This window comes from Marmota marmota, unplaced genomic scaffold (genome assembly GCF_001458135.2).
Source record: "Marmota marmota marmota unplaced genomic scaffold, marMar, whole genome shotgun sequence".
Classification (NCBI taxonomy): Eukaryota; Metazoa; Chordata; class Mammalia; order Rodentia; family Sciuridae; genus Marmota; species Marmota marmota.
Window position 1 is genome coordinate 4,014,121 of NW_026000119.1, and position 14,127 is coordinate 4,028,247.

The following is a 14,127-nucleotide window of genomic DNA, read 5'->3' on the forward strand; positions in this document are numbered from 1 at the left end:
TTTTGTGACCACACTCTCATCTGGCTTTATTCTAACTATGGTGACAGCTTTTTCTCAATTTTCTTAGCTGGCTCTCCTTTCTTTTTAATAAAAATCAGTACTTGCTAGGGTTTGTCTTATTCTCTAATTTCATATCGTTATTTAGTTTTCTAGGCATTCTCAATCACAAATGTGGCTTCAACTATTTGATACAATTGGTACCTACCTATATCTCTAACCAGTCTTAGACTATTAAATTAGTGACTTACTTTATTACTTTATTTTATTACTTTATTACTTTATCAAATATCCTTTGACTAGTGCCTAGATAAAAGATGAAAAAAGTTGCCTTGTTAGTGCTTGCTGGGCTTTCAGTCTGGTTAGCACAAATAAAATAAAATAAAATATGGGAGAATGAAGGACGTTAGGAACATAGAGAAGGATATCACTCACTCACTAGTCCTGGGAGATTCAGGGTAATCTTTGCAGAACGAAGTAGGAACTGGCCAGGTGATTAGAGGAAGCGGTTTCTAGACAGAGAGATATAATAGTTTATGCAAGGACTTGGTGGTCTCCCTGGCTTGCCAGAGAACAATCTGAAGTTTAGTGTGCCTAACTGATAGGACATGTAGTCTACTACATCAGAGTCTATCCTGACAAAATTAGGCATTGCCAGATTGTCAACACAGGTACATTGGAAACAGGTATTACTTGCTGGCATTCAGGAGCCAGCAGAGATCTTTGAATTGGCAAATTGCAGAATGAAATTTGTTTTAGGTAGATATTTGTGTGTCAATGTGGAACATGGAAATCTGTCAGGAAATGAAATAAGAAGTGACAAAGTTCTGAACTAAAGCAGTGGGTAAGAGAAAGAGTTAAAAAAAGACCCCGAGTGGAAGAGTGATAGAGGTCTCCCTTTCAGTCAAAATATAAATGAGGTATGGAATTGGAAAATATAATGTACTCAGTTTTGGACAAGATGCCTGTGGGATATTCACTGGAGACATTTAATAGGCAAGTGGGAATGATGACCAGGGGATCAGGGATGGACAGATACATTTAAAATGAACATTATGTCGCTATAGTTGAAGCCATAGAAACAGATGGATTATGTTTATATTCAATACATCTTTAAAAGGTATCTACTATTTAAAATATCTTTTAAGAATATAAATTTTAAAAAAAATCTATGGCTATCGTGCCAGTTAGATTAGGAGCAAGCAGATGGCATTTTCCTGCTTCCAAAAAGCTCCCTAGGTCAAGGGCCATAGTCAAATAAATAAAAAGCAGTGTGGAAAAGATTATTGTAGAATTGTGTGTGAGGTACAGAATTGGTACAAAGATAAAATATCACACAGGAAGGGTAGAAGACATGGAAGCATTCTCAGTAGAACTTCTATCAAGAATATGGGAATCCTCATAAATTCATCTGTCATCCCTTGGTATCTCATTCATCTCGTTTTGGAACATTATGATTAGTAATGTTTGTGGAATAAATGGGCCTGGGGCAGTTGGAAATGAATGAAAGAATAAAGGAGTAGTGGAGAAGAAGAAGAAACATGGGATTTCCCCAAGCCCAGGGGAACACTTTAATCATCCCTGTTGGCCTTTTGCTTGAAGAGCTTGTGCAGGTGGGACTCAAAATAAACTCTGAAGACATAAAGATACAGCAGCTTAGAACTAGGATAAGGACTGCATCTGTCAGAGCTTTAATTATGAAATGTGCTTATGGCAAATCAGGCCTTTTTATTTTGATTTCTGGTGTGCAGTGAAATTACGTAGACATTGATTTTCTGTCAAACCATCACAGAGAGTCTGAGATAATGGCACATCACCATTCATTTGCTAATGACAGTACCAGGCTTTTAAACAGGAACCCATCACATTGGGCCTTGCAACCTCCAATCTTGTTGTGCGTCCATTTAAATGATTTGTAATAGCCAGTAATTATGAAAATGTCTTTCCTTCTTGACCTTCTCCCACCAAATTTACACATTAGTATTTCATCAGTTTGGCTTGCAAATTAACATAGTTGGTGTGTTTTTCTTTCCAGATGGATTTATTTAGGCATATAGTAGTATAAAGAATTCCTATGAAAAAGAAAAGGAGGGGGAAAAACATGTTGAGTTAAGAGCCTGATGATAAAAGATATCCCCTCTTCCCATACCCAGACTCCAACACATAGGATCTTTCCCGGGGCTGAACATTTTCAACTTCATTGACCAAACTGGTCATCAGTTTCACCCCTATCTTTCCTGAGAGATTTGAAGGAGGTAATCTTATCATCAGGCCCCCACAGTTAGGCTTCAGACCAATGCACTTTTTAACCCCCTGCCCTAAATAACTGTGGTTATGGTATAATCAATTTCATTATTTTATTTGGCTGATTTCCATTAAAAAATTACTTTTCCTGTGTTCTATCTCTTGATGCTGAAAAAAATGCTTTTTCATGAACCTTTTACTCAATGATTCAGACTCAGAGCATAACAATGCATGTGTATGTGTGTTGAAAATAATCATCCAGATCTCTTCTCTTTCTTCTCAGATACTGCCTGGAATTGTTATCCATGTAGTTTAACCCAGAAAATTTACCAATATATGATTATCCAGTCCCTACACTACTTCTCAAGGACATTAACTCAGTTCTAGGGAGACCTCTGGCTCCATGCAGTGTTAGCAAATGATATTTCCTCCTGTGAACTGTTTTCATTATTCCTTAGTGCTTTCTTTGGCTTACCTTGTGCCAGACCTGAAAATCTGGAGCTCTCAGCCCACGTCCAGTCCCCTTCAGAGCAAGGTGGCAGTGTTCCAATTCCTTATGGCGATGAGCGTGAAGAGGTTTCTGCATGCAGGGCAATATTTATGGCTTTGTCAGCTGTTGGCATCATAGAAATGGACTCAAGATGGTCAAAGGAGCTTTAGTGGATGATGAATGTTTGTTTAGAATGATGATCTGGGGAATGAGTTACAGAACAGCTTCTTAACTGTAGGGGCATTCCAGAGCATTCCCTAAAAGAAGAAATTCTTGATTCAGCAGTAGCTCAGGGTCAGATGGGACACGAGATGACAAGCACGGAGTTGCTTTTGATCTCAGAAGCCCCTGGCTGCCCACAGCTTCTGTGGTGTATGCGTCTTCTTGACCTCTTCACTGATTCTCTCTGAAGTCATGGGTGATGAAGGGGCTTGTATGATTCTGTCTACCTTGCCCTGACTCCATGACCCAGGGTCCCTTCATCTTCATTCCAATCTTCATGTTAATATTTGTTTCTGGGAGAGTAAGATATGGCCAACTATTTTAAAGTATTAATACTGTTACTATATACAAAGTATTTTAAGGTATCTGATTTTTCATCCATGTTATAACTGTCCAAGTGGGCAGGGAAAAATGTGTTATGCCCCTTTGAAGCCTGAAGCCAATGATTTAATCGAGGCTACAAGACTCATCAGTGAAACAAGGATAGGAGTCAGGTTTTCTTGATTCCTAGATCTACACCCTGAGGAGACAAACTGTAGCTTGCTGGCCAAACCTAGACCACTGCCTAGTTTTGTGTGGCCTTTAGGTTAAGAGTGAGGTTTACATTTTTAAGTAGTTGGAAAAAAAAAGCAAAAAAATTTTTCCATAACCACAGAGAATTATGTAAAATTCAAACTTCAATGTCCATAAAATAAAAATTTTATTGGTATGCAGCCATGCTTTCTCACATATTATCTATGACTCCTTTCAAGCCACTATGGCAGAGTGGAGTGATTGTGACAGAGACCTTATGGCTCTCAAAGTCTAAAATATCTATTATCTGGCCCTTCACAGGAGAAGTTTGCCAACCACTAAAATAGAAGATCAATAAGTAGGGACCCCGTTCCATACTCCCTATATTAGTTTTCTAGGACTGCTATAAAATGTACCACATCGTGGGTGCTTAAGCCAAAGGAGATTTATAGTCTTATAGTCCTGGAGTCTCAAGTCCAAAATCAAGGTGTCAGCAAGGTCAGCTCTGTCCGAGACTCTGGGTAGAATCTTCACTTGCCTCTTGCTGCCCATGGTTCCTGCTGTTCTCTGTGGCTGCCTCAGTCCAGCGTCTGCTTTCACCACTGCATCGATAATTTCACCTGAATTTCCTTCCTGGTGTGTGTCCAGTCCTCTTTTTTTATAAGGATGCCATTCCTATTGGATTTGGACCCCAACTGTCTTGCCTTAACTGGGTCATATGCAAAGACCCTGTTTTCAAATAAGGTCACAATCACAGGTGCTGGGGATTGGGGTATCAGCATCTCCTTTTGGGGAGATACAGTGCGATTCATAAGTCTCTTTGCACTTCAGTGTGTAGTCCCCCCATTATCTTCACTCCTTCTGTTTTCCCTGCCTGCTTCCCCTGGTACTTCCTTCTTCTTTTCCTTCCTTTGCTGTCCCTGCCTTATTCACTATACATTCAATTACACACCTTTGAAGTCCCTCCTGTGTTCTCATCCCAATGCCCACAACAGTGCTAAACCAGAGTGGAAGGCTGATTAGGGTGTAACTGTGAACTTGATGAGCTTATACAGCGCAGAAGAAAGACCACTTGTGATGAGTTCCAATAAACAGGTTCATTTATAAATTCCCAAACATTGAGTAATAATTTTTTAAAATCATGGATGCCAGCCATCCTATGACTTAAATTAACTGTTAGGTTTAAACTCTTTTGATTTGGATAGGAGATGTCCCACAAAAGCTTCTGTGTTAATGCAGGAATGTTCAGAGGTGAGATGATAGATTTTTGAGAGCTCTAACCTGATTAGTCCATCCTAGCTCGAATGGACTGACTGGATAGTAACTGTAGGGCAGGTGGGGTGTAGTTGGAGGAGGTGAGTCACTTGGTGGAAGGGGAGCTCTGGAAGGGTTTATCTTCCCTGTAGCCCCTTCCCCTTGCTCTTTCTCTGCTTCCTGGCCATCACAAGTGGCATGGTGTGCCTCTACCATGCCCTTCCACCATGGTGTTCTGCCTCACCTTGGGCTCATAGCAATGCAGTTGGCCAAACATGGGCTGACCTTCTGCAACTATGAACCAAGGTAAACCTCTCCTCCTCTAAGTCGTTCTTGTCAGGTATTTTGATCACAGCAATGCAAAAGCTGACTAATAGTAACACAAATGTTAACTCAAAAATTATAGATGCTAATATACATAGCATTATAGATTTTCCTCTCTATTCTTTTAAAGTCAAAATTTACAGAAATATTTTTTCCTCTTTTTTTTTTTTTTTTTTTTTGCCCCAATTCCTTCAATCCATCTTCCCTTCAGCACTTACTATATCCAATTAGCATACTCTGCTCTGGGAAGGACAATGGCTTGCAATTCTGACTGGGGCCTCTGGCCTAGTTTGTTGCATTAACGTTGTTAGCTTTAGGGAGAGAATCAGTCTGCAGCTTTGTAGATGGAGCTCATCACCACTCAGTGCCTTTTGTTTGAAAATGTTGCTTTTTGTATATTCTTTAAGGCTCTTTGTTGCTCTGCTCTCTCCTCCTGGCACTAATTGGCCACATTCAAATACTGTCCTGAAGTGCATGAAATGTGTTCTGACAGCTAACTCCTCCCCTAGCCCTAGAGCACAGTGTCCTCTGGTCTCACAGGGTTCTCCTTGCCAGTCTGGGGTGAGGGCGCAACAAATAAAGTGGGTAGGTCTTCCCTGTGGTGGTTCTGGTGGGCTGTTGGGGGCAACATAGCCCAGGTCTTACTGTGTCACCTCTGTGTGGTCTGTGAACCGTGGCTTCCTTCTGCTCTCTGTGGACTCAGAGCTTCCTGCTGGCTCTCTATCCCAACGTACTAACCTGGTAGAACACCCAGGATCCCCTCCCTGTAGCTAGGGGAGTACTCCGGGTACTAAAGAGTTACATGTTTCCTCTGAAAGTGTTCTCTGCAAAGGGTCCACAGTTACTGCTGACCAGAAGTTTGGATCTGGAGTTTATACATGCATTTCTTAGTCTGTCTTCTGCCTGGTCTTTTTTGTTTGTTTATTTGTTTGTTTTGTTTTGGTACTAGGGATTAAACCCAGGAGAACTTAACCACTGACCCACATCCCCAGCCTCTTTTTATTTTTTATTTAGAGACAGTGTCTCACTGAGTTGTTTAGGGCCTCACTAAGTTGCTGAGGCTGGCTTTGAACTTGCGATCCTCCTGTCTCAGCCTCCTGAGCCACTGGGATTACAGGTATGTGCCACCTTGCCCAGTTCTACCTGGTCCTTTTAAAAGAGGTTTTGATCTCTTTTATATAACTCACTATGAATGGAAAGGCTTCTTAAGTTTTTATAAATCATTCTAAGAAGAAATTACTTGTTTCTTTTGACATTTTTTGACATTCATATTTTGAGATGAGAGTGACCTTATTTTGTTTGTTTTTAAAACAAATTTCATATTGTGCTATGATCCCAGGTATGTGTCATACTATAATTAGCCCTTGAAATACTCTGAAGGCTAGTGACCAGAGTCCTAGTTTGACTACTTAATAGTTAAGAAACCTTGATCAAGTCACTCAACCTCTCTGTTTCTTAATGTTTTAAAATGAGATTAATAATTACCTTACAGAGTTGTTTGAAAGTTCAAATTTAACAATGTATGTCCAGGGGCTTTAGAAACTGAAACGTTTATATAAATATCAGATGTTAGCATTGTTACTAATTAAAAATACACTTTAGAAATTCCAGAAACATTTTCTTCTTTGGTGAGGTAATAAAGGCATAGTTATCATGGGTGTTAACTTTCTTGGGGAATAGCTTAGACCTTGATTCTCAAGGTACAGCTTCTGGACTGGAAGAATCACTCTTTCTGGGAATGTACTAGAAATGCAAATTCTTCGGCCCTAAACATCCTTCTAAATCAAAACCTCTGGGTGTGGACTCAGCAAGTTGCGTTCAGCAAGCTCTCTGGTTGATTATTGTGACACTGACTGTTTAAGCCTCCCTGGCTTGATGTTATGTCTGATTGGGTATGTGCAGGCTCTGATTTTGCTGATCTTTCCCATCTGGGCTTCCTTTACCATGTGGAAAGGCTTCTGAAAGACATAAATGTGTAAACTTAAGGTTCAGAGGTCACCATTAGCTGACTTTCTACAACACGCCTGCAAGCTCTATGTGCCATTTTTAGCATACACAGAGAGTCTAAGATTGCAGGTCCTTAAAACATCACTAACTAAATTTAGCAGGGTTTATGGGGCGCTGGTGTACAGAAGAAGTTTTAATGTGCTCCCTACTGAATAAGGTAACTAAAAAACTACTTACTGAAGTTCAGCAGAGCTCCATTGAGAATGATTTCTGTTCTGGCTCCTCCTGGACTTGAGGTTTTTGCCTTCCAGCTAACATTCTTAGTGTTCCTTAGTGTATTCATTCATTTATTGATGAGTCTGGGGACCTGCCTCTGAGATGCTGCACTAGGTCTGAGGAAAAGCCAGGGTTCCACTGGGTGCTGTGCTTTCTCATCATGGCCTTGGATTTCAGCCATGCTGTGTCTGTCACAGTGGACAGGTGGACTGTGGATACTTGAGAAAAGTGAAAACCCGAGCTGTGCATTTAATTAAGGTTGAGGAGGGAAGTGGTGGGAGACATTAGGGGGATCCTGGTGCTGTCATGCTGATCCACCAGGGCAGAGACACAGGGTAGGCGTTAAGTAAATATTTATGGAATGAATGAAGGAGGAATGAAATTGGGGTTTTGAAAACTAACGTGGTGGCTACTTAGGAGCCTCTGTCTATCTTATCCCAGATGAACAGACATTATGCTTTGATTGAGTGAACTATTAGGTATGTTTAGTTTTAAATGCAGACATAAATAGATTTGATCTTTCCATGGTTCAAATTTCCTCCCATCAGCTTTCCCTTAATTATCCACAAGTGTTCCAAGCCTTCATTAGCTAAATAGGATGCAGATGATGGTCATTAGTCTGGGATATAAATCCTGCTGGCACATTCAATGGCTTTTCACTTGGCTAATTGAAATTTTCAGTATTCATGGACTATAAGAAAACACTGTAATTTTATAATTTATTTGGGTGTATAATTTTTTCCCTTTGATTGGTGTTTTATAATTATGCAGTTTAAAAAAAATAATTGTGAATGCCACACTTTGCCGGGAGGTATACTGCTGTTTCAGTGTATATGTATCAATATTAGTCCTGTAAAGCATGAAGACAAAATGGAAATTCATACTTTGTTAAGAAATCTTAGAATCAGCCTACTAAACGGTCTAAGAAAGCATCCAAGTAGTGTGCACACCGGGGACCCATCAATTTAAATGTAGAAGACTTTCAAATTGCTAGTAATATGAGTCAGTCTAGTCCCGGCATCTACCAATGAATAAGAAATCATCCCATGTGCTTGTGAGGTGCAAACCAGCTAGAGATGTTTTATGCAGACATCATTCCTTTAAGTGGCTTTTAGCTTCAAATTTTATTTTATCATTCATCAGAATTAGCTGGCCTCTACCTGGTGGTATTTGTCTAAGAGTAAAACATACCCACACACAGGCTCACAGATCATGAAGAGAATGCTTGACATAAAATTTCATAACATTGCAATTTCAGAGATTCGGTTTCTGCATTCCTTAAATTTTATATTCAATACTTAAACTGTTCCAATTTAATCAAGCAAGGGTCATATGTTTTCTGTTTTTAAAATATCATATTTGCAGACATTACATGACAGAAATTGGCTCAGTAGTGGTATTCCAGCTTCTTTTTCTAATCCTAGTTTAATTGGAATAATTCACAAAGGTAAACTCTCACTTAAAAGCAGTGTAGAATATTTGGAATCTCTTTCAGTGTTTGATCACTTTGCAAAAAATTCCCTCCAGTGAGAATCAGATAAGCAGTCCACTTTCTGGAAGTGTCTTTGTGTAGGCTGGACTGGATTCATCAATTACTGTTTTTCCATCTGTGGGCTCTCTGACGAACGACTCATTAGGGCTAGTTTTTCATCCTGAATTATTTTTCCTTCTGGATCATTTTTGCCTTTCTGCTAACTTGGAATATTTCTTCAAATGGTTATGAATATTAGGGAAGATACCCAAGCTTTCAAAATTAACCATTCATGTGTCTCAAATGTAAAGGCATTTTATATGTTCTACTTTGTATATCACCTGTTGTGATGGTTAATTTTATGTGTCAACTTGATTGGGTGAAGGAATTAATTCTCTAATAGTGCTGAAATCAGACCAAGTGAAGAAGTTCTGTCCTCACCAATGTGGGCCAGCATCACACAATTCATAGGCCTGTAGAATAAAACAGTGGTAGAGGGGAAAATTCTCTTTCTTCTTGAGCTGGGACATTTATCTTCTTCTGCTTTCAGACATAGAGCTGCTGGGTCTTGGGCCTTTGAATTCTGGAACTTACAGCGGCACTCCTCTTACCTCGAGGTTCTTAGGCTTTTGACCTCAGGCTATGAGCTATATACCATGGTTCTCCACTGGTCTGAATGACACATGTGGCTTCCCAGCCTGCAGATGGCTTATTGTGGGACTTCTCACCTTCCTTACTTGTGTGAACCAATCCCCATAATAAATTTCCTCTTATATATCCTATCGTTTGGTTTCTGTGGAGACCTTGAGTAATATACCTATAAAACTTTTTCTCCTTCAGTAGATCATCAAGAACTGACCGTATTATTTAGTCAAAGGTTCTTCATTAGAGAATGAAATAAAAGGTGAGCAGCATATGCATTGTATGTCTGATAAAATCAAGCAACATGCCTGATAAAGTCAGGCTTGTTCCCTTCAAATCATCAAGGGATCTCATGACCTAAAATGAAGTGAGATGGGTTTCCTCATTTAATAGGGAAGGATTTAAGACCTCAGGACAATGGTCCATCTTAAGTTCACTGGGCGATCTCTTAAGAGGGGACAAGAATTAGCACCTAGACTCCTGAGCAAGTGGTCCCTTTGCTTTTCTGCCCAAGACTCTGTCTTAAAAGGCCAACACACTTGCATCTATGATAAGGAGTCATATTTGACCAGAGTAAATTATAGACCTATCCAAGATCTGTCCTAGGTAGAAGTGCGTCAAAGTAAAATATACAGTAGGGGATTTAGCCTTGCTCCACACAAATCTCCCTGCTACTATGACTGCTGCCAGATGAATGTCCTCAGCTCTCAGCCCTCTCAGGAAATTTCCCTTGGCTGCATTGGGTCATGTTCCCTAGTGTCATTCTCCCTTTCCAGGGCAGCCTGTCTCATGCCAGTTTGGGACAAGCCTACCCCAGCTTCAGTGCTCCTCATTTGGTAGACTGGACTACAGCCCTTCCTCTTCCTCTGTTTCATCCTGCCTTTTCCTTTTCTAAGCAGTGACCTGAGAACACTTCCTAAGAAACCTCCTATATGCTAATTTCCATCTCAGTTTGCTTTTCCAACATCTCGCCTGTGACCTGTCTTCAGATCTTTCCCATCACCATGTGTGCCTAATGTCCTCAGGACTTAAGTCCTCATTTTTCTCCTACAAAATCAGCTTTTGAATTTATTAAAAAAACAAAGCACCCCAAACCCCCAATGTACAAAACCTGCTTTTGGAAAGAAGCTAGCAAACTTATTCCCTTTAAGGTATAAGAGACCAGTGAAGTACAATACACGACCTCTCCAGTTTCCCTGTCTTCAGTGACCTCTAAGCCTAACCATCCCTCGGGTATCCTCTATCATGAGTCAAGGCTTTGTGCTAAAAGCCGAGCTCATATAAGTGAATTTTCAGTCATCAGTATATAAATAGACTAAAGAAGGGCCTTAATTTTCTAAATTTCTTTGGGGAAATTGCTTAAACTGTGTTGATCACTCCACTAATAGGGTTAGAAGACAGGAGTTTTAAAAAGACATTGTGCATTATTGTGCTTTTGTTCCTGTGACAAACACAACATCCTGCAAACTGTGATGGAGGTGACTCATTAGGAGTTTCCCTTTTGGTAGAAAAATATTGATGCAATAATCCAGAAGGTCACAGCATGGGTAAATCATGGTGTTTGGAGTCTTTCATTTTCAGTAATTAAAATGAACATGTTATTGGAAGGTTTAGAAAGCCCACCTAAAGTCATTCACAATAGCTGCAATTAGGAAACTGGAATGCCAGTTAAAGTCTTTTGAAGGGAATGAAATGAGATTGGCCAAGCATATAAGTAATATCCCCTTAGAAAATGGCTAAATTAAGGACATGGACTATTGTTGATCCATGCCAACTGTCTTTCACACTCATTTCAGGTATTAAAGATTTTGCTACATGATGCAAGCGGTTCCTTTGTACAAATCCAACATTTAGAGCTACTTGTATAATTTGTGTGTATGTGTGTGTGTGTGTGTATGCATGTGCGTGTGTATGTATAGCTAATTTTACCCATCTCTGACTCTCACATCCTCCCCAACGTGTTTCTCAGTTCACCTTAGATTGTTCTTGAAAGTTGTGTGGTATTGTTTAATTTTGAAGATCATTTCCCCTGGGACAATAGCACTAATGTCTGAGTTATTAGACATGTTCCTTTATTTACTCTCTCCAGGGTGGCCATGCTGGGATATCGTAGGTTTAGTTAAAAATGCAATTATGTTCCCTAGAGTTGCCCCCACATGGAGTCTCCATAGCTGGAATTTGAGTACTCCCAATTCTGACTTCCATTTATGATAGAAAATGAAACTTGAATTCACCACCAGACTTCAGTTTCCTGAAAAAAGCTTAGTTTCATGAGGCAGGGAATAAGGATCATTTCTCTGAGTAACTTTATAGGTTAGACCATTTGTTCTCAACTGGGAGCAACTTTGCCCCCAGGAAACATTTGGCAATGTCTGGAGGAATTTGGGGTTATCATGAGTGAGGTGGGTGGAGTAATGTTATTGGCATTTGTTGAACAGAAGCCAGAAATACTGCAAAATGTCCTGTGTTGCGTAGTGTCACCCCAAAGCTACCTGCAAAAAAGGATTATATGGTCCAAAATGTCCATAGGGCAGAATCAGAAAAATTCTGGCTTAGCCAAACCAAGTGGACAATAGACAACAGATATATGCTTAATAGAGATGTATCTTACCATTAGTTAGGATTCTTTTTATATCTCCCCTTTCCTCTCTCTCTGAGTTTCACCTTATTAGTGCTATTATGTGGGAGTCTGCCTTTCCAGTATCATACTACCAACATGGCATTTTGGGATAAAGACCTCAGTTTTGTCTAATATCATCTTTCTTATATCTATTCAATGCATGTTTATTGGATACTTTCTTTTTATTATTGGTTACCTTAGAAGGATGGGGAATAAAGGAGATTTGCTCATTAAGAATATATATTCGTTTTGTAATGAAAGAAAAAGTAAAGAAGTTTACTAAGAAAAACAAAAAACTATCATGTGTGTGACTGGCCATAGCTACATACTATCCTGTTCATAGCATAGTCCAAAAAGAATAAACTTGCATGTAAGTCCTAATATAGTTTTAAATGTTAATGCCTTTTGAGTGGCTTATCAGGCCAAGCAGATCTATACACAAATATGTAAGAAGTCAACCCCAGGGTGAGTGGGTGTGTTAAAGATAGTAGGAAGGACATGGCAATCCCTACTACTCTTGCTCAGACTCACACATCTCTTCAATAGGGAGAAGTTCTGCTCTACCCTTCAGGCTGATAACAGGTGCCATCACCTGGGTATTTGACTCTTTAACATTTTGCATATCTCTCTTCAAGATAGAGTATCATGTGTGCTTGAAGGTGGGGCTTGGAATCAGAGTGCTTGACTTTGATACCTGACCTACCTATATCCAAGGTCTGTGATCTTTGGCAATTAACCTAATTATACTTTAGTTACCTTGTCTGTAAAATGAAGACGAATAAATGTAAGTCCTTTCCTCATTGAATGGTTCTTGGCTCATTTGAATGTTCCAACTTGGGTAGAGTAGCTTAGGAATGGTGAAAGGCAGATAGGCATATTTTAAAATCTGGAGAAATCGGTGGAGACACAGGAGATGGTGCCCATCTTGACTGAAAATGAACAGGAAAGGTCAACATCATTGTACTTTGATAGTTCTAATGTGTTTGCCTCCTTGTTTTGCAGACCAGCATTTTCAGCACGTTGGCCAGTGATAAATCCTTATCTGACTGCAAAAAGGTAAGCTGGCATTCAAGAATTTCAGCATGCTTGAAATAAAGGAAGATAAAGATTTTTTGGAATTTTAAACGTTTTAGAGTTGGTGACATTCAGTTGAAGGGCTGTGGTGCCAATGAGAATGTTCTGATCACATTCCTGAACCTTTTTCTTCAAGAATAGTAATGTGAGTGGTTCACTTTAAGGATGTGGAAAACTCCATTATTGTTTGACAGCATTTTGTTATAGAGAAGCTCTGATTCCAGTTCCATATATTTCTCTTCTCACTATTATCTGATATTTTATTAAATAAGATGAGCATCAGGGGAATTCAGATCATGTTGTATAAACTGCACTGCAGGCCTCTATATCTTTGTTTGTAAATTTAAATCTAATAAATTTAAACTCAATGCAATAGTAAAATGATTTTGTGTTTTTTGAAAGCGGATCATACAGCATAAAAATCTGGTTTGGATTCACCACAGTCAAGTTTGAGAAGCTGTCATGCTTTGCAAAAGGATTAGCTTCAGTAGCTACTGATGGAAGATGTCCCTGTAATAGATTGTGTCTGACGACTGCCTCTTCAGCAGCGTGACTAATTCCCTGCTTCTTGGGCCAGGGGTCACTGTTATCCAGCACTTTAATCTCAGATTTAACCAGGTCTTCTCCTTCTGGGGGGGAAAGAGGTGATTTCACAGTCCAAACAACTCAAATAAATTCTTTGACACTATCTATTGATATGGAAAACCAGGTGCATCGAGAGCTGATCTGTGCCTAATACCTTGGTTACTTGGCATTTCTCAGAATTGTATACCATGACACTGTCTGCTGGGCTATTTCCGTTTGTACTGTTGCTTGATTTAGAAGTAGGTGGCTGGGATATTTATTTTTAGAGATAGTGTGAGGACTATCTCTAACTCTATCTCTGAATAGCATTCATTTTATTATTTTGATAGTTTTTAATTACTTATTAACTCTATTTTGATTGAGTTCTGCTGTTTGTCTTGTTCTCTACACTGAGTTGTAAGTGGTTTGAGGAGCATGTATTAAATTTAGGATCATAAATCTTGCAGAGGAAAGACATTTTCGGGGACC

General features: G+C 39.5%; 1 protein-coding gene across 2 annotated transcripts in view; it reads left to right on the top strand.

Moving 5' to 3' along the window:
• Positions 1-14,127, top strand: part of Rasgef1b (RasGEF domain family member 1B) — a 553,655-nt gene that overhangs the window by 200,401 nt on the left and 339,127 nt on the right. For both annotated transcript variants that reach the window (XM_048784769.1, XM_048784770.1), the window contains one exon: positions 13,003-13,056. In XM_048784769.1, the coding sequence (XP_048640726.1) occupies positions 13,003-13,056 (54 nt within the window). The remainder of the gene's footprint in view (positions 1-13,002; positions 13,057-14,127) is intronic.